This window comes from Condylura cristata, unplaced genomic scaffold, assembly GCF_000260355.1.
Source record: "Condylura cristata isolate star-nosed mole 26May11 unplaced genomic scaffold, ConCri1.0 scaffold00025, whole genome shotgun sequence".
In the NCBI taxonomy this organism is placed as follows: Eukaryota; Metazoa; Chordata; class Mammalia; order Eulipotyphla; family Talpidae; genus Condylura; species Condylura cristata.
Window position 1 is genome coordinate 13,762,208 of NW_004567126.1, and position 26,614 is coordinate 13,788,821.

General features: G+C 48.6%; 3 protein-coding genes across 3 annotated transcripts in view; 1 reads left to right on the forward strand and 2 right to left on the reverse strand.

The window, feature by feature from the left end:
* The window catches only part of TIRAP (toll-interleukin 1 receptor (TIR) domain containing adaptor protein), a 13,751-nt gene extending 4,498 nt beyond the window's left edge, over window positions 1-9,253 (reverse strand). The window contains exon 1 of the mRNA XM_004688776.2: window positions 9,143-9,253. The gene's annotated coding sequence lies outside the window, so the exon portion shown is untranslated. The remainder of the gene's footprint in view (window positions 1-9,142) is intronic.
* Window positions 9,254-12,900: 3,647 nt separating this feature from the next.
* Window positions 12,901-20,464, reverse strand: FOXRED1 (FAD-dependent oxidoreductase domain containing 1). The gene is made up of 12 exons (XM_004689111.2): window positions 20,332-20,464; window positions 18,255-18,475; window positions 17,440-17,550; window positions 17,064-17,182; window positions 15,965-16,059; window positions 15,629-15,730; window positions 15,202-15,278; window positions 14,870-15,030; window positions 14,616-14,745; window positions 14,340-14,444; window positions 13,857-14,115; window positions 12,901-13,742 (listed from the first exon to the last, which is right to left on the reverse strand). Exons 1-11 carry the CDS (start codon window positions 20,414-20,416, stop codon window positions 13,861-13,863), a joined length of 1,461 nt encoding a protein of 486 aa, XP_004689168.1. The 5' UTR covers window positions 20,417-20,464; the 3' UTR covers window positions 12,901-13,742; window positions 13,857-13,860.
* Window positions 20,465-20,635: 171 nt separating this feature from the next.
* SRPR (signal recognition particle receptor (docking protein)) lies at window positions 20,636-26,539 on the forward strand. Its single transcript, XM_004689112.2, has 14 exons — window positions 20,636-20,928; window positions 21,556-21,639; window positions 21,941-22,104; window positions 22,290-22,453; window positions 22,697-22,856; window positions 22,986-23,139; window positions 23,380-23,471; window positions 23,564-23,682; window positions 23,806-23,892; window positions 24,141-24,313; window positions 24,398-24,611; window positions 24,946-25,109; window positions 25,204-25,302; window positions 25,458-26,539. Exons 1-14 carry the CDS (start codon window positions 20,812-20,814, stop codon window positions 25,584-25,586), a joined length of 1,920 nt encoding a protein of 639 aa, XP_004689169.1. The 5' UTR covers window positions 20,636-20,811; the 3' UTR covers window positions 25,587-26,539.
* The last annotated feature ends 75 nt before the right edge of the window (window positions 26,540-26,614 follow it).

Sequence of the window (26,614 nt, forward strand, 5' to 3'; positions counted from 1 at the left end):
CTGCAAGCTGGCTGCAGCTGCTTCAGTGCATGTTTGATTCCCAAGCCCAGAGATGATCCACATGGCACAGCAGACCTCTCCTGACCCACCCACTGCTCCCTTCAGCAGTGTACTTCATTGATCTGTCTGTTCTGCTCCCCATTCTGGCTCTGGTAAAGCCTCTCACCGCCCCTGCTCCTCTGGCTTGTACCCCAGTTCTGTATGAATAAATCATTTTTTTAAAAAAGAAATAAGCCAGTCAAAAAAAAAAAAAAAGAAAAAGAAAAAGAAATAAGCAAAAACCAAAACCAGCAATTCAAAAAGATATTTATAAAAAAGTTCCTTAAAAAAAAAAAAAAGCACTGCAACTAATTCCCCTAAGCTAATATTTAACCAAAGTTATTCCAAATTCCAGTTATTGCTTTTTGAGAGGGTGGAGAGAATTCATCACACTGCTTCTAAATGCTTTCTAAATACAGAAATGCAAGGTGCCAAGAATCATTTTATGGCAGCCTACCAAGTTCTCTTCCCACCGCAGTGACCTGGAGGATTTTTCAGAGTGGGTGTCTAGGAGGACATATGTGGAGATGGACCTATTCTAGTGACAGGCTGGTGACAGTCTAGTGATGGAGCAGATGAAGGACTGGTGGCAAACTGGGCCTTAAAACTTGGAACAAGTGACAGAGAACTGATCCTCACACTACAGAGGGCAACATCCCCTCTCCCCCAGGAATTCACATGGAAACAACTTGTGTTATCAGATGCACTGAAATAAGCAGTTTCAACATTTAAAGAGTGTCATTCAATGCCAGACCATAATGCCTTGTTCATTGCTTGACACTAAATGTTCTTATATCAAGAGGGTGGATAGAAAATAGATCGTGATGATAAAAATATAAAAATAAAAACCCATCAATTAAAAAATGAGGGAACACTTAAGTAGAGCAGCACAGGAAGCAGGAAGAAGAGTGTGAATGGACGCAGGAGCCAGACAAATGTTTGAAAGAGGAAAGCAGCTGCCAAGCCAGTCAAAAGAACATAAAACACTAATCACTGTGTGTATCTGTGCTTCTCTGCCTACCTGATATTTTTGGGATTCAGACAGCCAAAGTGCTGGGCTGATGTGAAGGCAGTACCTGGTAAATTGTTAGGTTTTGAAAAGAAATTTTTTAAAGGTTTATGCATATTAGAACTGAGGTGCAGGCCAGAGGTGTAGGGGGTGAGAGGATTCACCAGAGACAGAGTGGGGAGCAGAACAGCAGACCGAATGAAATACACTGCAGTGTGGAGCAGCAGGTGAGACAGGAGAGGGCTGTGTGCCCTGTGGGTCAGCTCCCTGAACTCGTGCTGCAGTGGCTGCAGATAGCTTCACAGTGCTGCGCTTTAACCTGCTGCACCACCAGATTTTTTAATTTTTTTTCTGCTGTTTCTTTATTTTAGTCATTCAAGTCATCCTTTTTCCTCCCAGTAGTAGACATCATGTCACTATGTTTTTATATTTAAATTTTTTTCAATTTTGTTTGAATGTTAAAATTCATTCTTTGGGGGCCTCCCTGGTGGTGCACTGGGTTAAAGCGCAGCACTATGAAGCTATTTGCAGCCACTGCAGCACGAGTCCGATCCCTGGCCAGGAAGGTGACCTGCAGACCTCTCCTGTATCACCCACTGCTCCCCTCAGCAATGTATTTCATTTAGTCAGCCTATTCTACTCCCACTCTGTCTCTGGTGAGTCCTCTCACCCCCTGCACCACTGGCCTGTAGCCTAATTCTGTGTGCATAAATAAATAAATCCTTTAAAAAATTCATTATTTGCCCCTGGCTGACAGCCTAAAAATTAAAATTAACCTTTCAGTATAAGGCAACATTTTAATCTACTTACTTACATGGTTCAATTTCTCATTTAATGAACTGACTTGTTCCTTTTAGCAATATAAGAGCATCTTGGTAGTTGCTTGGTTAAGAAGAAATCCAACAGTGGGGGGAGGGAAGTGCACTGGACTATGGTGATGGCACACGGGTGATCTGGTGATGGGAAGCCCACAGGGGTTACAACTGAGATGGAAAAAGGCACAAAATGATGTAAAAATAAACTACTATATTATTAAAAAAGAAGAGGAAATCCACTTGCCCAACAGCATGTGCCACTGTTAGTGTATTGGCATAATCCCTTGTGACAAACATGAAAGAAAAGTTTAAACAGGTAATTGCAGCGTCTATTGACATTGGATGACTGAGCAAGATGGCAGATACGGCCCATTAACCATGTACCATCCACTTCATGGAATCCAAAACACCACTGCACTTCCCTGGTTACTTTTCAGTTCCTGAGCAGCTGAAGCAGGGCAGTTATCAAACTCAAATACAGTTAAATCTTCACAGGACTTAGCAATTGTCACAAGTAGAGATATAGGATATGGCTGTCAAGCAGACAAGAAGACAATGAATCCAAATCTTCAACTGGAAACTCCAATCACTACAACTAGTCCCTGAGCTGTTGAGGCCTTATGTGTAGTCACTTGTGCCTTTTAAACAATGTATAAAGTATTGGTGGGAACGTAACTGATAGTCATTATGAAAAATAGTGCGGAAAGTACGCAAAAAATTAAAAATAGAATTTCTTTAGGATTCAGTGATCCTACCGCTAGGCATTTAGCTGAAGATCCAAAAACACTAATTCAAAGGAATATATGCATCCCCATGTGCAATGCAGGATTGTTCACACTAGCCAGGGGCTGAAAACAGTTTTTCCCCTTTTTAAAAAATACATTTATTACATCATCCTTCATTTTTGTACCATGTATGGTTTCCCCGTGCAATTCCAACCACCAAATATACCTACGCACCATCACGATAGTCCCTTGTGCTCTTCCCACCCCAGTCTTGGTCTTTCTCCCTCCTTCTGCCCTACAGAATGTCTCTGATCTGTAGTTGCCTGATGATTTTGATGATTTTGATTTTTACTTTATTATAATTACTTTTTTTTTCTTGTTCCTTACTTGGTTTCTCTACATTCCTCCTATAAGTAAGACAATTTGATGTTTTCCTTTTTTCTTTCTGGCTTTCAGGAGCTGGAAACAATTTAAGTGCCTGTTGGCAGACAATTAGATTAAGAAGATGTAGTCTGTACATATTGGAATACTACTCACCTATAAAAAAGATGAAACACTATTTGCAACATGGATGAAGTTACAGGGTAATGTGCTTAGTGAAATAAAGAAAGGGAAAGATAAACACGGTATCTGACAACAGAAGCAGAAGTCTACTCAATGGGCCCATGAGCAAGGGCATGCAGATGGCCATGTGATGCTTCCATTCTGGAAGCTGGGATGGGCAACTATATGAATCCTTCCTCAGAGCTTCTATAAGGAATGCACCTGCTGATCCATTCCAGGTTTCTGACTGGTATCATTGTAAGATAATCCATTGTATTGTATTAACTCACTATGCTAGTGGGTTGGTGGTAACTTGCTACAGAAGCAGCTGGAAACTTGCACACCATCTTTTATTGTCAGGCTCAGGAGTGGAGAGAATTTTGGTTTTGAATGCTAAACACTGATCTGTTTAAAAGTTTACATTGTTTGATTGCTTAACTTCTTTGCTGAATAAATTACACATCTTTTGATTTTTCACTTTAAGGACATTGAGTTTCCTTCTCAAGTACTTGCTAAAACACTTGTGGGAGCAGGAGTCATTGAGGCTTCCAAGGTGCTGAATGTCATTGTTCACACTAGTGAACACGTGTTTTTCCAAGTGAATGGAAGACTGTGATGGATATGTGCTGGGTTGGCCCCTACATTTGAGTATGGGCAGGATTCATGAGCAATAGAATAGGGAAAACATTATGGAATGCACTCACATGATTGCATTACTGTGTGTGTGTGTAGGTACTTATACACAAACATGAACCATAATAGCCAAGTGATTACATATATGCATACATATACACTGGGAATATATATTCACACATATACACACACTATATATATTTACTATATGTAAGATACATATATACACATACTATAGCTGAGATGTATATATAGCATATGCATACTATTGTGGGCATGCACGTGTGTGCAAACATCTATTATCTCCCCAGTTTTATTGAAAAATATATGTCTCTACCTTAGCAGACTAGAGACAGTCTTCCGTACTGACTGAAAGAATTTGCCATGTCGTGAGGCCAGCTCAAGGAACTGTGAACAGCCTTCAGCTAACAGCTAGCAGGAAACAGATGTGCAAGGTCAGTTCTGCCAGCACACACTCTCAGTAGACTTGGAAGTGAATCGTTTCCTTTTGGAGACGCTAATGTGACACTGCAGCCCCAGCTAAGGCCTGGACTGCAGGTAAAACCCCAGAAGACCTACCCAAGCCTTGCTCAAGACCCTTGGCCCACAGGAACTGTGAGATAGTAATTAAATGTTGGGTTTAGCTGCTAAATCTTTGGTTATTTGTTATGCAGCATAGAAAATGAATTCACGGATAAATAACAATGAAAATACCAATTCATGGGCCCCACCCAAATCTACTTAATCCAATTTCAGAGCATAAGACTTGGGAACATGAATTTAAACAAGTAACCCAGGACTCTAGGTTACTAAAGATTATTCTAGTGGACTAGGTCAATGGTTTTCGAACCAAGTTGCATATTATCATCTAGAGAAACTTTTAAAACTATAGCTTTTAAAACAGAATAAGACTGGAGAGTCTTATTCAGTAGTTCAGAAGGGACCCAAGAATCTGTATTTTTAATAAGTGTTCCAGGCAATTTTGATATGTTACCACTAGCCTCAACTTCTCTTTATACTTCTGTTTATAAGCAGTATAATTTTAGAAGTTCCAGCAGGTCTTGATTTTGATTTTGTGAAATCAATTCCAAACTCCTGTTTTTCCTATAATTTCTTATTTAAAATGAACTCTGATAGGAACTGGACAGAATTCATAGAATTCTGATTAACTGAAGTCTTATGACCTGTATTAAAATAGATTTTGAGTATATAGCAAAGCACATATATTTTCTATATTCTGTAAATTCTGAAGACTTTATAAAAACTTCAAAAGTACTTATGTATATGTATATGTAATACATATGCATGTGTGATTGAAAAAATCCACTATTTTAAATTTTGTTACTATGGTTCTTAAAATCTAAAACCTTAGCTATATTCCAGTCCTACAGAAACATATCTTAGTGACCAAGGGTGAATTCGAAGTATTATAATTAATGTTGCTATATTTTGCAACTTCCTTTTTTTAGTTTTCAAAAACTTCCCTTGGCTTTGAAACTAAATCACGCAGGTACTAAAGGACATTTTAAACTAAAATTATATGAATTTATTTCGTTTTTACTTTGCTAGAGATCTCATGTAAAAATGGTGCATTAAATACAATACAGATATGTTAGCAGTGAATTTGTGGATGAATATAGCTTTCAAGTTATGCCAGTTATATACTCTAATGCATTCCTGTCTTGGTGAGATTACAAAATGATTACATTTTATATATTTTTGAAATAGTCTTACAGTAGTCAGAATAAAAATACCTAAAACCTTAAAGAATAACAATAATAAAGACTTAATACTATTAAGGGGAAGGATGTCCTAAAGGAACTGCAGAGTTTTGTGGACACCACCAGCTTTCTGGACTGTACCCCCTACTCCAGTGATTGGAAACTACAACCCCGAGCAGTACTAGGGAAAGAACTGTGAGGACCCAAGGGCGAAGCTAAGCAGGCATTCTGGGGCTTTGGGGGACAAATAGGGCCCCATTTGCTTCAGCTCTCCAAAGCTGGGGGAAAGGGCTCTCTGACTGCATGACTATGGGCTTTCAGATAGTTTGTTACCAGAGCCCCAAGTCAGCTGAGCTGGTAAGATATTCCAGTTACTTTGTATCCCCCTCTCTTTTCCCTGGGTTGTTTCCTTTTCTTTTTCCCTTTTGTAAATAAACCCATTATTGACCCTTTTGTGTGTGGCTGCAGTACAACTGAATTTTAAGTGTGCGCTGCTGGTGAGACCCCACAGACTGTAACACTACTAAGCAACAGCAAAGACAGTGTGGAAAGACAGACTGACGAATGGAAAAACAGGGTGTCCAGAAGCAAATCCACATATAAACAATCTCCCAATTTATGACATATTCACACTGGAGAGCAATGGGTAAAGCTGCTTTTTTTTTTTTTTAAATAGATGGTGCAAGGCCAGTTTAGATAAACTTTGGGGAAAAACACGAATAACAATCCATATCTCACACAATACAAAAATATTAATTTCAAATGGATAATAGTTATAAGTGAGAATACTAACAAATTGCTTATAGGAAAATATAGAAGATTATTTTCCAGACTTTGGGATAGGTTTAAAAAAAAGTGTTTAAAGTAAGCTATAATTGACATATTATATTACCTTAGTTTTAGGTGTACAGCATTTTATCTGATTTTTATCTGATTCAATATTTGTATATATTACAAAATGATCACCATCGTAAGTCTAGTTAACACCTATCACCACACATAGTTCTAAATTTTTTTCTTGTGATGAGAACTTTTAAGATCTGTTCTCTAGCTTAGAACTCCAAGATCTATTCTAAGATCAACTTTCAAACAGAATACAGTATTGTTAACTTCAGTCACCAGGCTATAATTCCATGATTAGGACTTTTTTTCTTTTTTATTTATGCATACAGAACTGGGGTGCAGGCCAGAGGTGCTGGGGGTGGGAGGGTTCATCAGAGACAGAGTGTGGAGCAGAACAGGCAGACAGACTGAAATACACTGCTGATGGGAGCAGTGGGTGAGACAGGAGAGGTCTGCCATGCCATGCAGGTCAGCTCCCTCCTGGATGGGGATCGAACTCATGCTGCATTAGTTGCAGTAGCTGCTTCATAGTGCTTTGCTTCAACCCACTGTGCCACCAGGGAGGGTCCAAGACTTATTTATTTTGTAAAGTCTGCACCTTTTGGCCCCCTTCATCCATTTCACCTACCATCTGAGTAAAGCAAAGATATTTTTAAACTGTACATACACAATACAGGTAGAAGGGGGTACAATGACAAACTGAACATTAAAATACAGAACATCTGTTCGCAAAGACAATCTGTGAGTAAGAGAAGACAGCCAGCACATGTCTCTCATCCAGAATATTTAAGAATGCCTACAAACTAGTAAGAAAAAGAGACCCTTTATTAGCTATGTGTGGACAAAGGTGAACAGACACTGCATCAACAGGAGAGCCAAATGGCAGCAGATATAAGAAAAGATGCATAATTCATGAATCACAGAAAAAATGCAAATGAAGGCATCTGTGCCATTACTCACACCATGACTCACACATGCAGCAGAATGGCTTCATGAAAATGAGAGACCATATCAAGTATTGGTAAATGTGTGGAAAATAGGGAGTCACACACTGCCAGTGGGAGTGTAAGGTGATACAAGCATTTTGAAAAACTGCCACTCATATTAAAACTGCACATTCACATGTGTATACACACACACACACAGAGCAATTCTACTCTTAGGAATATACCCAACTGAAGTGCTCACATCTGTTCGCCAAGAGACAAACACAAATGCCAAAGCAGATGTAAAATAACCCACACGCACACGGACAACCTGAATCCAAGAGTCCAGAAGAATGCAGAAATAAATTGTGGTCTAGCCATACAGTGCAGCACACCACACCAAAAAGCACAAATGCATTCCTGAAAAATGTTACATAGGTGAATCTGACATGTTAAGCATAAAATGCATGCTACAGAAAGCATATAACTTATGATCCCATGTATCAACAGTTCAAAATCAAGTAGAACTATTTTGTGATGCTGGAAGCCAGGATAGCAGCTACTCTGAAGAAGTGACTGGATGGGCATAAGAGGCTTCCGCAGTAGTCATATTGTTTCTCATCCTGAATGCAGGGTGCAGGGCACATGTTTTGTGTGTGAAGGCAGGGTAAGCCCTACAGGGTCCGTGTAAGACCTCTCCTGTCACCATGTGTATGCTTCGTCTCTGTATTTTTTTTTTAAAGATTTATTTATTTGTGCATACAGAACTGGGGTACAGGCCAGAGGCTCAGGGGCGGCGAGAGGCTTCACCAGAGACAGAGTGGGGAGCAGAACAGGCAGATGGAGGAAGTACACTGCTGAGGGGAGCAGCGGGCGGGTCAGGAGAGGTCTGCCACGCCATGTGGTCACCTCCGGGGCAGGCGGGAATCGAACTCATGAGGAAGCGGCTTTAGATTCTCAGTGCTGTGCTTTAACCCGCTGCGCCACCAGGGAGGGCCACGTCTCTGTATTTTTTAAAAGACTTATTTATTTATGCATACAAGAGCTGAAGCATAGGCCAGAGAGGTGGAGCGGAGAGTGAAAGGAATCACCAGCTCAGAGTGGGGAGCAGATGGACTGAAGTACACTGCTGAGGGGAGCATTTTGTGGGGTAGGTGAGGTCTGCTGGGCCATGTGGGTCACCTCCCTGGCTGGGATAGAACTCATGCTGCAGTGGCTGCCAGTAGCTTCATTGTGCTGAGACTTAATCCTTTATGCCACCAGCGAAGCCCTGTACTTCATTTTTAAAAAAGTTAACATAGGGCCCTCCCTGGTGGCGCAGCAGGTTAAAGCACAGCACTAAGACACTAAAGCCACTTCAGCATGAGTTTGATCCACATGGCTCAACAGACCTCTCCTGACCTGCCTGCTGCTCCCCTCAGCAGTGTGTTTCAGTCTGTCTGCCTGTTCTGCTCCCCACTCTGTCCCTGATGAATCCTCTCACGGTCCCTGAACCTCTGGCCTGTACCCCAGTTCTGTGCAAATAAATGAATAAATAAATCTTAAAAAAAAAAAGTTAACATGAAAACTAGGGGCTGTCCTTGGTGAAGCACAATGCCTATTCCTCCCACGCCCAACCCCACTCCCACACCTCTGGCCTGTATCCCAGTTCTTGTCTGCATAAGTAAATAAACAAATCTTTAAAAACAAATAAATGACAATAACAAAACAATAACTAGATGTGATTTCCTCGGACAATCACTCCTGATCACCCTCCACCCAAGTGCCCTGGGTAAGGTGTCTCAGTTCCTAGAGAATGCCAGACTTCTCCATAGTTCTTAGATGACCCGAGCAGAGAAGGATGTGAAGAAATGATACAGAAAATACCCTGGGGAGAGACAGCAGTTACCGTTAAAGATGGACACAACCTGGCCCAGCCCAAGTCTTCAAGCCAAGCTAATGGAGGCTTCAGTGCGTGGGTTCCCTTGGGACGGTAAGGTGACAGCTTTCTCCAACAGCCTTTTCCTCCTCTTTCTGCCTTCTGGGTGTTTGAGGCAGTAGGTAAAGGGGGCAGGAAAGAGAGTGGAGGTAACTGGGGCAGATGTGGTGAAGAGAAGGGAGGAGGCTGGGATTCAGGGCAGGGGGATTCCAGCAGCTCGCAGCCCGGGGCGGGGGTGGGGGGGGTACGCGAGAGCCTGCTGCCTCGGAGGCCTGGGCGGGGCCCAAATCGCCGTCCCTCCCCGCCGCCCTCCTGTCACCCCTGCCCGGGCGCCCGCCCCAGACGACCGCGCGGACCCCTAGCGCTCACTCACCTGCGCGACGCGCCGGTGCGGGCGGGTGCGGTGCGCGCTGGTGCGATCCGGCGCGGGCTCCGACGCGTGGCGCCAGCGGTCCCCTGCCAAGGGGAAGTGCGGCGCGCAGGTCCCAGGCCAAGGGCGCCAGCCTACCCGCCCACCCCCCGGAAGCGGCAAGGCGGGCCGCGGCCCTTCCCCGCCCCCCTCGGACGCTGGAAGGCGCTGGGGCCGCTGGTTAGCGGGGTGCCGAACCCAGAGCCACCGGGGCCCCTGGCAGCCGCGGGCCGGGCCGGCTTGGCCTTGCGCGGCGCTCCGGCTCTTCCCTCCTCCCGGCAGTGCCCCCTGTGGGAGCCCTCTGGCGTCTCCCGGACTGGCCACCGAGAGGGGTTTCAGTGCCCGCAGGTGCGTGTCGGGAGCTACCTGCAGGGCTGGAACTGGGTGATGAGCCTTTACTCTGAGTCCCCTGAAACCCACCAGAACTGAAGCCTCGGTTTTGCTTTATGTGGAGTAGAAAGATAGAACTATTTCATTCATTCAACCTTCTTAAAGAACTGCAAGAGAAATGTTTACTATATATATATATATATACGGGAAAATGAAGCTAAAGATGGAACGATTATTCCAAAGTGCACCCACAGTAGCTGGCTGGTTAAACGGGGCTGGGGTGGTGCTGGGGTGCAGGAGAGCCGGTGTGTGTGGCTTGGCAGCTGTAAGCCAGACCACCAGGACACAAGTCTGGAGGGTTCCGTGGGCATCCAGCTGGGGCCTAAAGCTAATGTTAACTAAAGCCTAAGCCCCACTCCAGATCAGAGCCCAAAGGGCTTGGCTCTCCTGCTTGGGCTGGGCGCGGATGGGTGGCGGGTCAGCTCTCTGCCAGCCCTGCCTTAAATGAAGGGATGGGATTCCTTTCCCTTTTGAGATGTTGCTGAGCATTGGGGAGCACCCAGGGGAAATAGCATTTTTCACACTTGTCTTACCATAGTTCATGGCACTTGGTTTCGGGAACCATGCCCACGGTTGGGCACCTGACCACAGCTGACTCACCAGCTCCCTCTTAACCTGCTTTTCTCACCAGCCAGGCAAAGGGAATGAGTGCTCAATCTTGGGAGGTTAAAGGGGGACCCTGGAGTCAGATGGTCTCTGGGGCTCATCATTTACCAAGTTCCCACGTGAACTTGGGGAAATTTGTGACCTGTTTGGGCTCATTTTCCTCACTCAAATTACTCTTTGGTTTCTGACTTTGTTTTAAGGTGTAAATGGACACAAGGGGGGGGGGTGGGACAGGAAGTGGCTCATTTAAGCATTAAGGAACATTTTTCCCTGCTCTGTGCCAGTGCAGCTGTTCCCTGCGTTGTCCCCTCCCTCTTTCCAGTTCTGTTCTTCAAAAGTCTCCTCTTTGGGCAAAAGCTACTTCTGCAAATTAAGCAGGAAAACCCTTCTTAAACCTGCCCTTCACCCCCTTCCCTATGTCCCCATTGTGCCTGCTATTTGGAGCTGACCTCTCTTAGCTCTCAGCCCTTCCTTGGGGCCAGGGCTCATCCTCGGCTCTGGTGCCAGCAGGGAGACACTCAGGGCAACACTGGCGGGGACCTTGACAGCTCAGTGTTGGCGCAAAGGGAGGCCGCCTGTGGCATAAGTGTTCTGTAATTTGAAGAAAGCTCTGTGGGAGTAGTGGGTTCGTGAATGCATTCTTTAAAAGCACAGCATTTGTTGTCTTGGAAAAAACAGCTTCTGGTGAGGAGCCAGCTGGAGCTTTTTCCTTCTGATTCACACACAGGGGTGTCTGTGCTGAAGGGGGTGAGTGAATACTGTGTTTAAGAAGGCGTAAGGAGGCTCCTTACAAGATTAACACAGAGGTTGGGTTTGGCCTGAGTGTCCCTCCCTGACCATCCCTTCCTGGCAACTTCCTTCCGGTCTTGCAGCACCATGCTGAGGTGGCTCTTCCTCTTCTGTTCACCTCATTGCTCTGTTTGCTCCACGTAAGTGCTTCTAATGTTACCTCCCTGGTAACACATCTTCCCTCTCCTGCTATCACCAGCTTCGTCAGCCCACCCCCACCTTTCACGTTTCACTCGTCTCCAAAAACCTTTTTGAAGGGAGAGTGGGCATTTTACAGCTGCCTCTATCCCCCACACTACTTACTCCCTTCTGAGTAACTGTCCACACCTCAAACCCACTAGAATTGCTTTCCCTGTAGTCCCCACTGACTGATGTGGTACCAAATGCAGCTGGCATGTGTACTTGTACCACTGAACATCCTCCCAGGCTCCCACATCACCTGTCCCCTGGCTGTTCTCCTCACTCCCTGGCCACCTCCTCAGTGTCTTCTTTGGCTCATTCTTAAATGTCAGTGGGAAGCGCTCCAGCTTCCCATCTTGACTCCCTAATTTTTCTGCCCTCCCAGGTGATGCCATCATCCTCTTCCCTGATATTTATCTCCCTACCTACAGCCCAGATCACCTGAGGGCCACAGCCATAAACTCAACCCCTGTAGACATCTCTGAAGGGTCGACAGGCACCATTACTAAACTGTCTCTAACTGTACCCCTCATGTCGTACCATTCCTTGTCCAACGGGTATTCTCCATCTCAGTGAGAGGCATCACAGCCTCCCATTTACTGGACCTCATTTCTTGCTCTGTTGTTACCTCTTGGATCCATGAACCCTTACCGTGACAGTGCAGACCCGTCATCTCTGCCATGTGGACAGAGACAGCCTCCCGCCTGACCTCTTGTGGATATCGTGACTTGTTCTCTACAAGGACCCGGTGTGCTCTTCCTCAAAAGAAAAAGTGGCTCATCTCACTTCCCTATTGAAAAATCCTTCTGTAGCTCGCTGCCAACAGGACAAACCCAAGTTCCACATCATGGTTGTTTCCTTTTCTCACTCCATGACCCAGTCAGGACAAGTCACTTGCAGTGTCCTGAATCACGCTAATTCTCGCCTCCAGACTTCCGTATATGGTTTCCCTCGCCTGGAAGTACCCCCTTCCTGCTCTCCTCCCTTTAGTATATCAACCTGCTCATCCTTTAGGCTTAGCTGCCCCGGAAGCTTCATGCAGGCCCCACCTCCCCCTATACACCTCCCCAGATGGGAAGAGATGGGAGGAGGTGTGGTGCCCACACTCAACACTGAGTGTTGGGAGTGAGGGGTAGGGAGAGGTAGGGACGCTCTAGTGAGAACACATGGATCTTCCTCAACTTCCGACGGGCTTATGTCTTGCTAAACCTGATCTAAGTTGAAAATACTATAAATTGAAAATGTACTTCATGTATCTAGCCCACTGAATGTAGTCGAGCCTTGCCTACCTTATCCCACAGGAGGGCAAAATCCTCATTTTATAATAAAGTGCTGAATATCTCATGTCATTTATTTAATATTGCACTGAAAATGAAATACAGACATGATGGAAGGGAAAGACACAAAACACAGAATCCCAAACCCGCTGGTGACGCTACATGGTAGCATATGGGTTGTGACTGAGCTCGCCGCTGCTGCCCGGCATCCTGAGAGTAGAACAGGCGCAACACTAGCCCAGGAAAACAGCAAAAGACAAAATTTCGGCTGAATGTTATGTTTTCATACCATCATGAAGTCTAAAAATTGTGAGTTGAGTGGCTGTAATGCGCTGTGCCTACTAGTGTGTTTCTAGCTGCAGCCTGGGCCTGGTGAAGAGCTGGGTTGAGTAACACTGACTGGGCGGACGAACCCCTCCCTTCCTTCCACAGCCAGAGCCCTGCAGGAGCTTGGGAGGAGGAGGCGCTGGCCGAAACCTGGGACTTGAGTGCCCCTGGAGGAGGCTATGCTCCTCTCAGCCTGGGATCAGAGGCCGGTGGGGCGCGTCCAAGGCCATACCAGGAGGTCAAAAATGGAGGGGAGAAGGCTGGAAGGAATAATCACATTTATTACACATGAATGGGGGAACAGGCAAATCACTAAATCTGGACCTGGTTGTCCCATAATGCCCCTGCCCGGGCTCTGCAGGGCCCTGCCAGAAGGGCAGAGGCTCTGAGTTGTATCAGGAACTGGTCCAGGCCACAGTCCTCAGGCCCCTGCGGTGTCCTCTCCAGGCAGACAGCCTTGGCTGGTGGCATCAGCCTTGGCCAGGAATCAGTCCTGTGTCCTGTCCCATCATTCTCTGTCAGCCTGGCCCTCAGGCACAGACCCGCAGAACTGGTAGTCTACCCAGGCCCAGCCATCTGGGGGCAGCGCGACCTAGATGAGAGGAGCGGAGAATGGGGGAGACAGGACATGGAGGAGGATGTGAACACGGGCCAGAGTTAGAGGTCTGGGTGACGGGTGGGCAGTGGCGCCCAGGGAACAACTTACAGACTCAGATGATATTGTGCTCCTGGACCTTCTCGCCCAAGTAAAAGCGGGAGAAGAGGAGGGGGCTCAGGTTGATGGTCTGGAAGTGGCCCTCCAGCACCATCTCTGCCACAGCTCGCCCCACAGCAGGAGAGTGCTGGAGCCCGTGGCCACTGAAGCCAGTAGCAAAGTACATGTTGACGACGAGGGGGTGGGGGCCCACCACCCCATTTTGGTCGAAGGTGTTGTAGTCGTAATAGCCAGCCCAAGCACTCCGAACCTGCAAGTGCAGAGGCACCGGGCTTCTCAGGAAACTGCCATGCTCCACCCGCCTTCCTGGTTGGGGGGCAGCACATGGTACCCTCTGCCAGCTGCCGAGGGGGCGATGGAATGGGGCCTCAGACCGACAGTCCTTAGCAGTTGTGAGGGAGGGGGCGTGTGGTGGCAGACACGTTCTCCAAGGGGACCGAGATGCCCCCGTGTCATCTATCTCTTTCCAGTTACCTTGAGAGTCTCAAACGCTGGTACCCTCCGGGCCAAGTGGGGCCACACCTTGTCCTGAAAAAAGTTATGGTCCACTTCCAGGTTCTCTGGGTCTGGTTCCTCCCCCTGGGATGAAAAGTGGGAACAAAGCTTGTAATACCGGGGACAAGGCCAGACCTGGCCCCATTCACACCCAGAGGGGGTGACGACATCAAGAACTGGGCCGGGGCCTCCAGAAGCTCCTGTGTCTTTAACTGGCCCAAGTCTCCTTCCAGTGCCCGGACCCACTTAGCTTACCTCAGTGGGGCTACAGCCACCCAGATAGTTGCTGCCTAGTCCTTCCCGGCGGAAATAGGCTCCAGTGGTATCGGCCACCAGCGGAGCCTCCAGGCCTGGTCCCTGGGGGCAGTGCCATAAGTACACATACCTGCCATAACCCTGGGGTTAGGAAGCAGTGGGAATGACAACTCCCACCTCCTCCCAACTTAACCAACTTCTATGTCATTTCTCTCTTTCTCTCACCAACCTCCTCAGCTCCCTGGGGAAGTCACCTTTTCCTTGGCTCCACAGGTAGCTTGGTGCCCTGCAGGGTGCCAGGCGGCCCCTTCCCAATACCAGCTAGCTCTGCGACTTGCCCAGACCAGGCCCCTGCTGCGTTGACCACTATGGCACACTCCACAGGCTGGTACTCCAGGCTGTGGTCCATCTTCACCTGCAGACACAGAGCAGGGAGGGAGGCAGGGCTGGGCCCACACTGGGCACCCTAGGAGGTATGTTTCTTCCCAAGTGTTAGTTTACCCAGACTGGAAGTGGGTAGACGATCAAATGACAGTCTGTGCTTCTCATTCCTTGGTAAGGAAGACACTTCAGGCTAGGAACTTACATGGACTTCATGGATTCTTTTCAAGGTCACTTCTTCCCCACTTAGGGTCTGCATGCAGTCAGATGAAGAGATGAAACCTGCGGGAAAAGAAAGTAAATCCTTTTGGCCTTAAAGAGCAAGGAGATGGGGATTCCAGTGGCTTCAAGAGGAAAGAAAACTAGAAGGCTGGGAGCTTTTCCCACAGACACTAAAGCAAACAGAGGTAGGGTGACTCGCATGAGCCTGGCTGCACCAGGGAGAGGAGGGCTGATGTGGGCAAGCAGGTCACGAATCCTAAGAAACCAAGCTGAGAGCTGGTGTCAGGATGCCCAGGATCAGGCCTCGGGGAGACCCCCCTTCCCACCAACTCTAGCATGCCCTGTGCGTGAAGATAAACTCAGTCCAGGCCTGAGGCCTGGCTGGCAAAAAAGACAAAAATAGGACTCACGTGTCACTTCTCCATGGCAGAAAATGACTCCCATGGACTGGACCTTTCGTCGAAGCCCCTGGAGCAGACACCAGGGGTCAAACCAACCCTCGCCCTCTAACCCTGTGATGAGAAAAAGAGGTCTCAAGAAGAGGGTCTAGGACCCTCCTCTTCAGGGCTTGTCAGCTGGGAAAGTCATGCTCCACCAACTAACTGCACTGAGGTCGAATCTGTGGGGGGACAGAGAGCATGACCAAGGGGAGGAGGGGAGGGGTCTTCCTTGTCTTGGCTACAGAGCACTGACACTTCCACTCTGAGGCTCCCCCTCAACCCGTTCTCCCCGCAAGTGAGCCTCACCATAGGATGCCAAAGCCACTCCCTCTGTGTTGATCCAGGGAAACTTGTTCCGAAGCTGCTCAGGAGACATGAGACAAACTTTGGCTCCTTCCTGCCTGCGAGAACCACACAGGTCTGTGCATGTGGGCCAGGCAGGGCGAGGGTGCAGACCTCCAGGGAGAACTATGGGCCCACCTCCACAAGCAGGGATTCCACCAGGTTTGTGTCGCTGTTCTGCCTAAACCCCCTCACATTTTCCTTGTTGAAGGGATACGGACCAAACCTCTAATCAAGGTTCTTTGGCATCTGGTGCCTCTTCCCTCCCCGCAACTCCCTGCCCCATACACAGGCCCCTGCCCTGTGGCCACACTAAGATGCTGGGTCTTTGACAGCAGGGTGGGTCATTTTGTTCCCTCCACTCCTTTCCTTCTGCCTGGAACGGCCTTCCCGCCACCTCCTGGGACAGCGTTTTGCTCATCAGCACTGCCTCCTCCAGGGTCCCACCAAGGCAGCCCTGTGGGTGCTAAAAGAACATACTGGTTCCAAGTCCTTACTAGCTCCTCGTGCCTCAGTTTCCCCACATGTAAAGTGGGGATGTTCTGCTACTGAGGAAACACCAACGTCACTTGTGAGACTTGTGGAAGTGTCACAGGTGCCCACTCCAGACTGATCATGAGAACCACTCAGGGCGGGGGCCGCTGTCGCTTTTCATAAAGGAGCCACATTTATTCATTTATGTTTTTTCCTGGGGTTGCTTTTATGCTTCAGCTGTAAAGCTGAGTGACTACAACAGAGACTACATGGGCTGCGACACTTAAGGGCCAACTTACCATGTCCTTACAGAAAAAGTTTCTAGATCCTTAGGCACCTGCTTGGAGATGTGGTTTATCAAACCTGTAAACACGATCTTGTGCTGGCCATGGTTCTTACGATTTGGCAAAGTTAGGAACCACTGTGGCAGCTAGCACAGGATATGGAAGGTCTGTACGTTTGTCTTTCCTGATGGAGCGAGGTCCCAGAGTAGGGGCCTAAGACCCTCGCCACCCCAGTTTCTACCTTGCAGCAGAAATGAAAGGCCTACATGAGGCCAAGCATGAATGAGGTCAGACCCAGCACCCACCTCTGCACTTTCACGTTGCTCTCCATGATCCCAGCATCCTGTTCTGAAGCCAGCAAGAGGTAACCTGAAGGGTTGAACTGGAGGTCCAGGGGAGGCTCATCGACTACGGCCAGGTACTCCTGTGTGCAAAGAAAAGCCCCTTAAAACAGCGGATTCAAAGGGAGGAGAGCTCTTCTAGGTTTCTCATCCACAGCTCCTCGGGCTCCAGGAACAGCGTGCAAGCTCTCCCCCAGCACCATTGCAGAGAACACTAGGGGTTCAACTCCTAAAGACCCCAACTGCTCCTGTTCCCTGCTTCCCTTAGCCAACTGGCTTGCTTCTATCTCTAGGCTAAAAAAGGGTCACCACCCCAACCCCCAAATGTCATTGCACATACACTGATGTTCCGTAGAAAGCTGACGGAAAAGAGGGAAAGCTGGATGTTTTCAGGTAATGAGAATTGCTGACGAATCCCACCCACGGAGAGCCCAGTGGAGGCCTGGGAATACTGTGGAAAGACAAGAGAAGTTGAGGCGGCCAGTGCCCTGTCACAAATGAGAACACTGTAGCGGATGTGTGAGTCACCCACCTAAGGTTAAAGGGCAGTCAGTCCTACTTGCAAATTTATAATCTAAGAGAAGCTGAGGTAGATAAACCCTTATGCAAGTCAGTGAGCAGCCCAAAGAGGACAGAAGTTTTTACATCCATATTAGCGGATGTGCAGAGCAGAGTCATCTAAATGGGCTGAACGTGGTGACACAAAATGGCAATGGGCTGGACGTCCAAGGGCAAGAGATTAACATTTCACCTACAAATTGGAAAATAGAAGGATCTGACCAGAGTTGCAAGTGTCACAGCTGGCTGGCCGTGGCAAAAAGGGAAAACTACAGTACAAAACTCTCAGAAGTATGGAGCCGAAAAAGGCACGGCAAGCATTGTGTGTGTTCATTATTGTCTAATCACAGGCTCTCTTGGCCAGATCCCTGACTGCGCCAGCTATCAGTGTTGTGCAATTTATTTTGAGAAGCAAACATGTTTTTGCTAAGAGATTCAACTTGAAGAAGAACCCGGGACTACTTGTCAATGAGGTCCAAAGTCCCTGTCTTAGGAGCTCCAAAAGTGGAGGTCTTTCCCCTTCCTCCCTTGTCACTCAAGTCTGTAATAAGACATGACGGTGTGCCCACCAGATCTCTGCCCTCCCCCAGACCTCACCGTGTGGTCTCGTTCCACCACCAGCACACGGATGGCACCTTGCTGCTTCTCCAGCCTCTTCAGCCAATAGGCCACAGACAAGCCAAGCACCCCACCCCCCACAATCACCACATCCGAGTGTTCGGGGGGCAGGTGGCTGGTGTCATACAGTGGATCCCAGGTCCCTCCAGGAAGGACTGACTGGAGCTTCTTCTTTATCTCTGACATCTTTCCATCCCAGTCTGTGGGGTGCAGTTAGAGTCAGAGGGCCACCCATTTCCTTTCCAGGTGGTGGTGGTGGTGGTGGGGAGAATTAGAGGGGGGGAGCAGTGAAAGGCTAAAGTGACACCGAGGTTGCAGTCCTGGTGTCATTCCCTCTCATATGCTGAACTTGCACTCGGCAGTATTCTACAGCTTTGCCATGGATGTCATTAGTCTCTCCTTTTCATGCATCTTGCCCCACAGTGCAAGACTCAACTTGCTACAATTAGCACTCAGTACTGTCTCGCTAGGTTAGGCCATGTACACATATTTATCTCCTGCATAGAGCTCTCTTCTCTGTGAGCCCCAGGATCATATATTTGGCAGTGTCACCTCTGCAAGGGTAGTTGAGGCTCCTGGACCAAGATACCCAGCGGCAGCATCCTCTGAGACATGGTACCTCTGAGTGGCACTTACCTGGATAGCCATCACCACCCACAAACCTACATTCCTGTTTTGTTATCAAGGTTTGAAAGCTGCCTCCTCAACTTGTCCCCTTTTTTTCTATCTCTTCCACTGCCACCCTAGACCAAACCACCATAGTCACTCACCCAGACTAACACAAGTCTCCTAACCTTCCCACAAATTCTCTTGTCCATGTCCCTACTCCCAGGTTCTCTTCTACACGATCTTTTCCAAGCACTAGTTTAGCCTCATTAAAATGGAGCTGTGGTACTAAATCACATCAACTTACTGTTGACCTCTTGACTAAACCTTTCATGGCTTTCTATTATGCTAGATAAAAGTTCAAAATCTTTAACGTGGCCCACTGTTCGAGGTTCCTTTTCCCTGTCCTCTCCTCCACAGTCCAAGCTGTAGGTTCCTTGATGGCCTTTCAGTGCCTCCCACTACAGGAAGTCTACACAGGTGTTCTTTCTGTTTGAAACTCCTTGCTTCCCTTACACCTCAGCTTAGTTACATTCCTGGGGCCCTTTCCTGGTCCCCTCCCCCCAGACTAAGTAAACTTTTCCTGTCACACCATCTCATAGAGCTGTAAATCTCTTTTGCAGACTCCATTACTTGCAATTTTCAGTTTGTGATTGCTTTATACTTACTTACTATGTCTCCCTTCTTCACCTCTCAATCTCCAGTCTAGCACAATACCTGACACATCTTAAGTGCACAATAAAAGCCTTGAATAAATTAACCCTTTTGTCATCTCCGTCTTGTCCCTGTCTCATAAAAGTTCAAAATTTTCTCAGCAGCATGTGACTCTTTCTTTGATCTGGGCTTACCTTACCTCTCCACACAATATTTACTTGTTTGTTCATTACTGCTATCTGAACTATCTAGATCTTTTTTGCTAATTCCTTCCACAAGAAAAAGTCTTTCCCCGCAAACTTTTGCGTATTTCTCCAGAACCTTTTCTGAGCCAGAAAACATTATCCTTCATGGCTGATGTCATTTCACACCTACTCAGTATTTCTTACAATTATGGAGCTTTGGGAACTACCCAGTGCAGGGCATTCTCCAAACTGGATTCTCTCTAGTCTTGAGCTGGCCTACGGAAGCCTGTACTCTCCAGCTATACTTTCAGGCACCTCCAGTACATATATTGAATTCTCCCTTTCTCTTCTTCCCTCTATGGGGTTAAGGCACTACATTTTGCAAACGAGCATGCACGTGCAACCAATGAATGAGTCGGACTCTCTGTTATCCTAGTGGTAAACTGAGGCATACGATGATCTGGGACTTGCTCAGGAGCTACAAACTGTGGCAGGAAGGTCCCCCTCCCCCGCCTTATGCCTGCTAACTCCTTGTTTCCCCAAAGCGGGCCGGGGTGCCGAGCTCTGAAGATCACATCGTACACCATACCCTCCTCAGTCCTCAACTTTACCCAGAGTAGAGCCGCCTCTGCGTGTGCCTAGTCCCCGGCTCAAGAGGCGGGAGGCCAAGCCGAGGCGCAGCGCCTTTCGGAGCATGGTGACAGCTTGGCCCCCACGGCAGCAGCACGCAACCAGTAAACCACCAGCCTTCTGCCGTCACTGTAACGCGCCTCTAACCTCCAGGTGGGCGCGCCCATTGGTCAGCGGGCCCTGTGGACCCCGCCCCTCTGTGCTGAAGGCCGCCGTCTCCCTGTGACCGCCCCCAGAGCCCCGTCCAGGCTCGCCATTGGTGAATCTGGCGTTGACGTCAGCTTACGCGCCTGCGGACGGAGGGGGGCGGGTAGGGAACCCGGCGGCTCTGAGCGGAAGTGCGGCTGAACAGGTTTCCGGGGCCGCTGGTGTGACGTGTCCCGCGCTTGGCGCAGCAGGAAGCGGCGGCGATCGCGGCCTGAGCTCCCGGCGCCGGCCTCGGCTCCTTTCCCGCTGCCGCCATGCTCGACTTCTTCACCATTTTCTCCAAGGGCGGGCTCGTGCTCTGGTGCTTCCAGGGCGTGAGCGACTCGTGCACCGGGCCCGTTAATGCGTTGATTCGTTCCGTGCTGCTGCAGGTACCGCCCCCGCGGGATCAGAACTCTGGACTCACCCCTTGACCCGGTCCATGGCCCCTCTCGATTAATCCCGTACTTATTTTTCACCCTCACCGCCCATCTCAGACTGGCCCTTCACTCGTAAACCGGGCCTTCACTTTCTTCGCTCGCCCCCATCTGACAATCCCGCAAGTTTGCGACGCCCCCTCTCCTCTCGGCTTTCTGGGACGCTAGCCCGCTTCTGGCGCCTCTTGAGATTTACCATCACTCCCTCCACTCACCCCCAGCAGATTGCTTTTCTGTTGTTTGAAAGCCGAGTGAGATAATGAATGGAAAACGCCTTTTATAAACTAACTGGTGTACAGCTGGTAGTAGAGCTGATTGTTTACATCAGGGCGGCTTCCCTTCTGGTCCACGTCTGTCCTCTGCTCTCACCTCTTTTCCCCTGACATCCAACTTAGCCTCTTTTCTTTGGTGGGATGCTTGAAAGAAATGCCCCAGCATCTACTTGCCCTAGGTACAGGCTTGATTTGGGGGGGAAAGTCTAGTTTATTCCTGAAGGTAATTCTGGAGAGGCCCAAGTCTGGGCTTTTTAAAGGAAATAGTCTGAACTCTGAGATTCACTTTTTTTTTTTTCTTTCTTTTCAGGAAAGGGGCGGTAACAACTCCTTCACCCATGAGGCACTTACACTCAAGTATAAACTGGACAACCAGTTTGAGCTGGTGTTTGTGGTAAGTGGGGGTATTTTAGAGGTAAAATGATTACGTTCTTGATACATTTCTGATTATGAAGAGCCCTCTTTGATCAGTTGTACCCAGTGTATATGGTGAAGTTAACTGAGAAGACAGTAAAGGTGGAGGGAGAAAGAGAAGCTGCTGTGCTGGGCCATCAGGGAGTGTGGTTGCCCCTCAGGTCAGGGAAACTTGCCAGGTGCTCAGCTGGTCTTTAGAAGCTTGGGCGGAGTTGGCCTTCCTCCCTGCTCTGGGCCTGAATGTAAGCGGATCTGTTGGCTCTGTTTCTTCCCCTAACCAGGTTGGTTTTCAGAAGATCCTAACACTGACTTATGTGGACAAGTTGATAGATGATGTGCACCGGCTGTTTCGGGACAAGTATCGCACGGAGATCCAACAGCAAAGTGCTTTAAGTCTATTAAATGGCACTTTTGATTTCCAGAATGACTTTATGCGGCTCCTTCGGTAAGAGGCCTCCCTTCTCCAAAATCAACTTCTGTGACTTGATGAGCACCCTTCTTTCCTGAGTGTGGTCCAAGAGTAGTGAACCTTGTCTTGAAAGATGGTATTGGATTTGCTGCCTGGTTTTAATTGTCCTGTTGGTGTGTGGGTCCTTTCTCTGGACTTTGATCATTTTCATTTCTCTTCAGTGAAGCAGAGGAGAGCAGTAAGATCCGTGTTCCCACTACCATGAAGAAATTTGAAGATTCTGAAAAGGCCAAGAAACCTGTGAGATCTATGATTGAGACACGGGGCGAAAAGCCCAAAGAAAAAGCAAAGAACAGCAAAAAAAACAAAGGGGCCAAGAAGGAAGGTGAGTCTGAGCTCCTGGGATACCCTGGGGCATGAAAAGGTGTTAGTGTGGTACCGAGGACCCCTGCTGTACTTTGTCACTGCTAGCCCCTTGCTCATGTGCTCACCACCCTTACTGTCATTCCATCCTGTGACCCCAAGATGCAGTTGCTCCTAGTTGCCAGTTAAGAAAGAAAGACGTTTTACCCATTGTCTGTGTTGTTAGAATTCGGTCCTTTTTTTTCAGTGAGTTTTCTCCTAACAGGTTCTGATGGCCCTTTGGTTACCACCAAAGCAGTTCCTGCAGAAAAGCCAGGACTCTCAGTGGGGGCTGAGAATGGGGTAGAACTTTCCAAAGAGGAGCTGATACGCAGGAAGCGAGAAGAGTTCATTCAGAAGCACGGGAGGAATGTGGAGAAGTCCAGGTGAGCATTCTAACTGCTGCCATCAATATGGGTGTCTGGCCGTGCACGGGGGCCAGGGAATGTTCGTCTCTGGCTCTTGGGTGGATGTTTCCTTCTCCATCATAACCCACTGTACCTAACTCTTTACAGCAAGTCCACGAAGTCGGATGCTCCCAAGGAGAAGGGCAAAAAAGCACCCCGGGTGTGGGAATTTGGTGGCGGTGCCAACAACGAAGTCTTGGATTATAGCACTCCCACCACCAACGGGGCCCCGGAGGCTGCGCCGCCTGAGGACATCAGCTTGGTAGGAGGCAACAGGCCAAAGCGAAGGTTCCATTAATAAGAAATTGGGGTAGAGATAGAGACTAGGAGGGCCAGTACCTGTTTTTTTTTTTTTTAAGTCAGGTACTGATTTAAAGCACATTACATTAGGAACTTTACAGAGATGGAGCAGTGCAGACAGGGCAAGCCCTAGCCTTCCCACCCTCTGAGAGCAGCCCTAATGGTCCTGACCCTATCTCCTTCCTTTCCTGATACCCTCCAGATTCGAGGGACTGGACTTGGGGGGCAGCTTCAGGATCTGGACTGCAGCAGCTCAGATGATGAAGTGGCTGCTCCAAACTCCACCAAACCTAGGTAGGGGAATTTCAGGGTGGGTGGATGTGAGGCTCCAGATGGGAGACTTGACTCCTGCCAACTGGCTGTGTGCCTGTGATTTGTTTCTGCAGTGCTACCAAGGGGACTCTGGGTGGCATGTTTGGGATGCTGAAGGGCCTTGTGGGCTCCAAGAACTTGAGTCGCGAAGACATGGAGTCCGTGCTGGACAAGATGCGTGATCACCTTATTGGTGAGTGCTGAGACAGATGGACCCAGTGTTCATAGGGAGGGAAAATGGAGAGAACCACCTAGAATTCCATCTGTACTGCGAGGTGGTTCACTGTTCCCTCACACCTGTGCCCTTTTTCCTCAGCCAAGAATGTGGCAGCAGACATCGCAGTCCAGCTCTGTGAATCTGTGGCCAACAAGCTGGAAGGGAAGGTGATGGGGACATTCAGCAGTAAGTAGCTTCCTAGAGCAGAGGTATGCTGCCTAACTACCAGGTTAAGCACTCCCTCCAGTCTGAGGAGATAGGACTTTCGGCAACTGCTCTCCCCCGGCACCTACTATACAACTTAGACTGTTAGGAGGATTAAATGAGTCATGTGGGACACATACATTATCATACATTAGCTCAGAAAGGTGTTGGGCGTACTTAGAATCCATTTCTTGTGTTTCATGGATGCTCCCCCTTGCTCCCCTTTTCAGCGGTGACTTCCACAGTAAAGCAAGCTCTGCAGGAGTCCCTGGTGCAGATTCTGCAGCCTCAGCGCCGTGTGGACATGCTCCGGGACATCATGGATGCGCAACGTCGCCAGCGCCCTTACGTTGTCACCTTCTGTGGTGTTAACGGGGTGGGCAAGTCTACTAACCTTGCCAAGGTCTGTGCACTTCCCCCTGCCTTTCTTCACTTTCCATGCCCCATCAGCTCTGGCTCTAGAAAGTTTTCTTGGCCTTTTCTGCAGATTTCCTTTTGGCTGTTAGAGAACGGCTTCAGTGTCCTCATTGCTGCCTGTGACACGTTCCGTGCCGGGGCAGTGGAGCAGCTGCGCACACACACCCGGCGGCTGACGACCCTCCACCCCCCGGAGAAGCATGGCGGCCGCACCATGGTGCAGCTGTTTGAGAAGGGCTACGGCAAGGACGCGGCTGGTATCGCCATGGAAGCTATTTCCTTCGGTAAAGCGCACAGAAAAACGGGGGCGGGCCCTTTACTACTCAGGCTTCCTTGGTGTTGCCGAGGGTGGGGCTACCTGCTGCTCACTCACCGCTTAGAAATAGGCAGCAGGAGTGACTTACAGGCTCGGCTTTGGGCTAGCAGACCATTTCCCAACCAAAGCAACCTCCCTTTGGTCGTCTGGAATCCTGCTTGATTCCAGACAGCCCCCCCCCCCACACACACACCTTGTAACTAACCAGGTCCAGAGCCCAAGAAAGAAAATGGCTACATCTTTTTGAGAGGAAGCCTGAATGAGTCTGGAAGTTTGAGTTGACCACTATTTTTCCTCTCTAGCACGTAACCAAGGCTTTGATGTGGTGCTGGTGGACACAGCTGGCCGCATGCAAGACAATGCTCCTCTGATGACTGCCCTGGCCAAGCTCATTACTGTCAACACGCCCGACTTGGTGCTGTTTGTGGGGGAGGCCTTAGTCGGCAATGAGGCCGTGGACCAGCTGGTGAGGGCTAGGGCCTATCTCGTTCCACCTCAGCTTTGGCCCATGAGGTGCTCACATTACATTTCTTATACTCACCTCACGTTTCTCCTTCCAGGTCAAGTTTAACAGAGCCTTGGCTGACCATTCTATGGCCCAAACACCTCGGCTCATTGATGGCATCGTCCTTACCAAATTTGATACCATTGATGACAAGGTAAGTATGGGCGACACCGGACAAAGTGAACTGGAGAGGGAATGACCATCCTGCAGATGCTGAGGCTCCAACAACCTGTCAGTTCTGAGCTTCCCGTTACTGAGGAAGTTCAAAGAAAGGCTCTGAGTTGATTGGGGGTGTCCTCTCCATTTCAGGTGGGAGCTGCTATTTCTATGACCTACATCACAAGCAAACCCATCGTCTTTGTGGGCACTGGACAGACCTACTCTGATCTACGCAGTCTCAACGCCAAGGCTGTAGTGGCTGCCCTCATGAAGGCTTAATGCGGCTCTTGCCCAATACCAAAACATTGCTTCCCCTCCAAAGCCCCTATTCCTGTATCAAGAATGTGCTTTAGAGTATGTGAGCAACTTGTCTTTGGTGTAGTACAAAGGCAGAGTGAAGGGAGCTCTTCCCAGCCCCACTCCCTGCTCAGCAAGGACCTAATCATGTTACAGTCACTGCTCACTGCCCCTCCCCTCCACGCCCTTCCCCCTCCTACTCAGGCATTCCCTTCACTCTGCCTACAGACTTGGTCTTATTACAACTTTGATCCGCGGTTGGAAGATCTACTGCCAGAGCTTTGCTTAGTGTGGTCACGGAGACATCTCAGCTCAAATGGGCCATGTGCAGGTCTGGCTCCGCTAGGTTACAGACTTCCAGAGCCAGCTGAGGGTCCTGAGTGGCCCTTCTCCCAAGGGTAGGCAGCTTCCAGGCCCCTGGGGTGGGACCATACCCACCACGCTGGCAGTAAACGGTGTGTTCTTAATTGCTGCTAATTCTGATGGTGACCCCATCCCTATAATCTCCCCAAAGCATCAGCTAGGCCAGAGTGATTTGTTACAAATGAGTGAAAGATAAGTCCCCACGTCCCTCTGAAATTAAGGGAGCCAAGCTGCAGTGCTGCATCGGGCGACTCAGCCTTCCAACTCTTCCCCACTCCCAAAATCCAGATGTAAGCTTTGCATGTCCCCTTCTTGGGAGAAAACCAACTGTCAGGAGGGTGCACACGTTGCCCCCTCCCCCCACTCTTCACTTCCTGAGTGGGTCCTGGCGTTTCCTCATCCTCTACAGTGCCTGGTAGACAAGTGCTACACTGAAGAATCCAAACCTCTTGTTGAGACTTGTCCTGTAGCTTGGTATTGCAGATGTGCTACTAGTGCAATAAGGTGAAGGCTGGTCTGCCCAGAGAAATACATAATTTATATAAGAAAATAAATTTCATAAGTAAATTGCCTATTAGGTCTTGGAGTTATTTCATACAGGATTCAAAAACTAAAATCCCACCGACACTCTATAATTCTAGGACTTA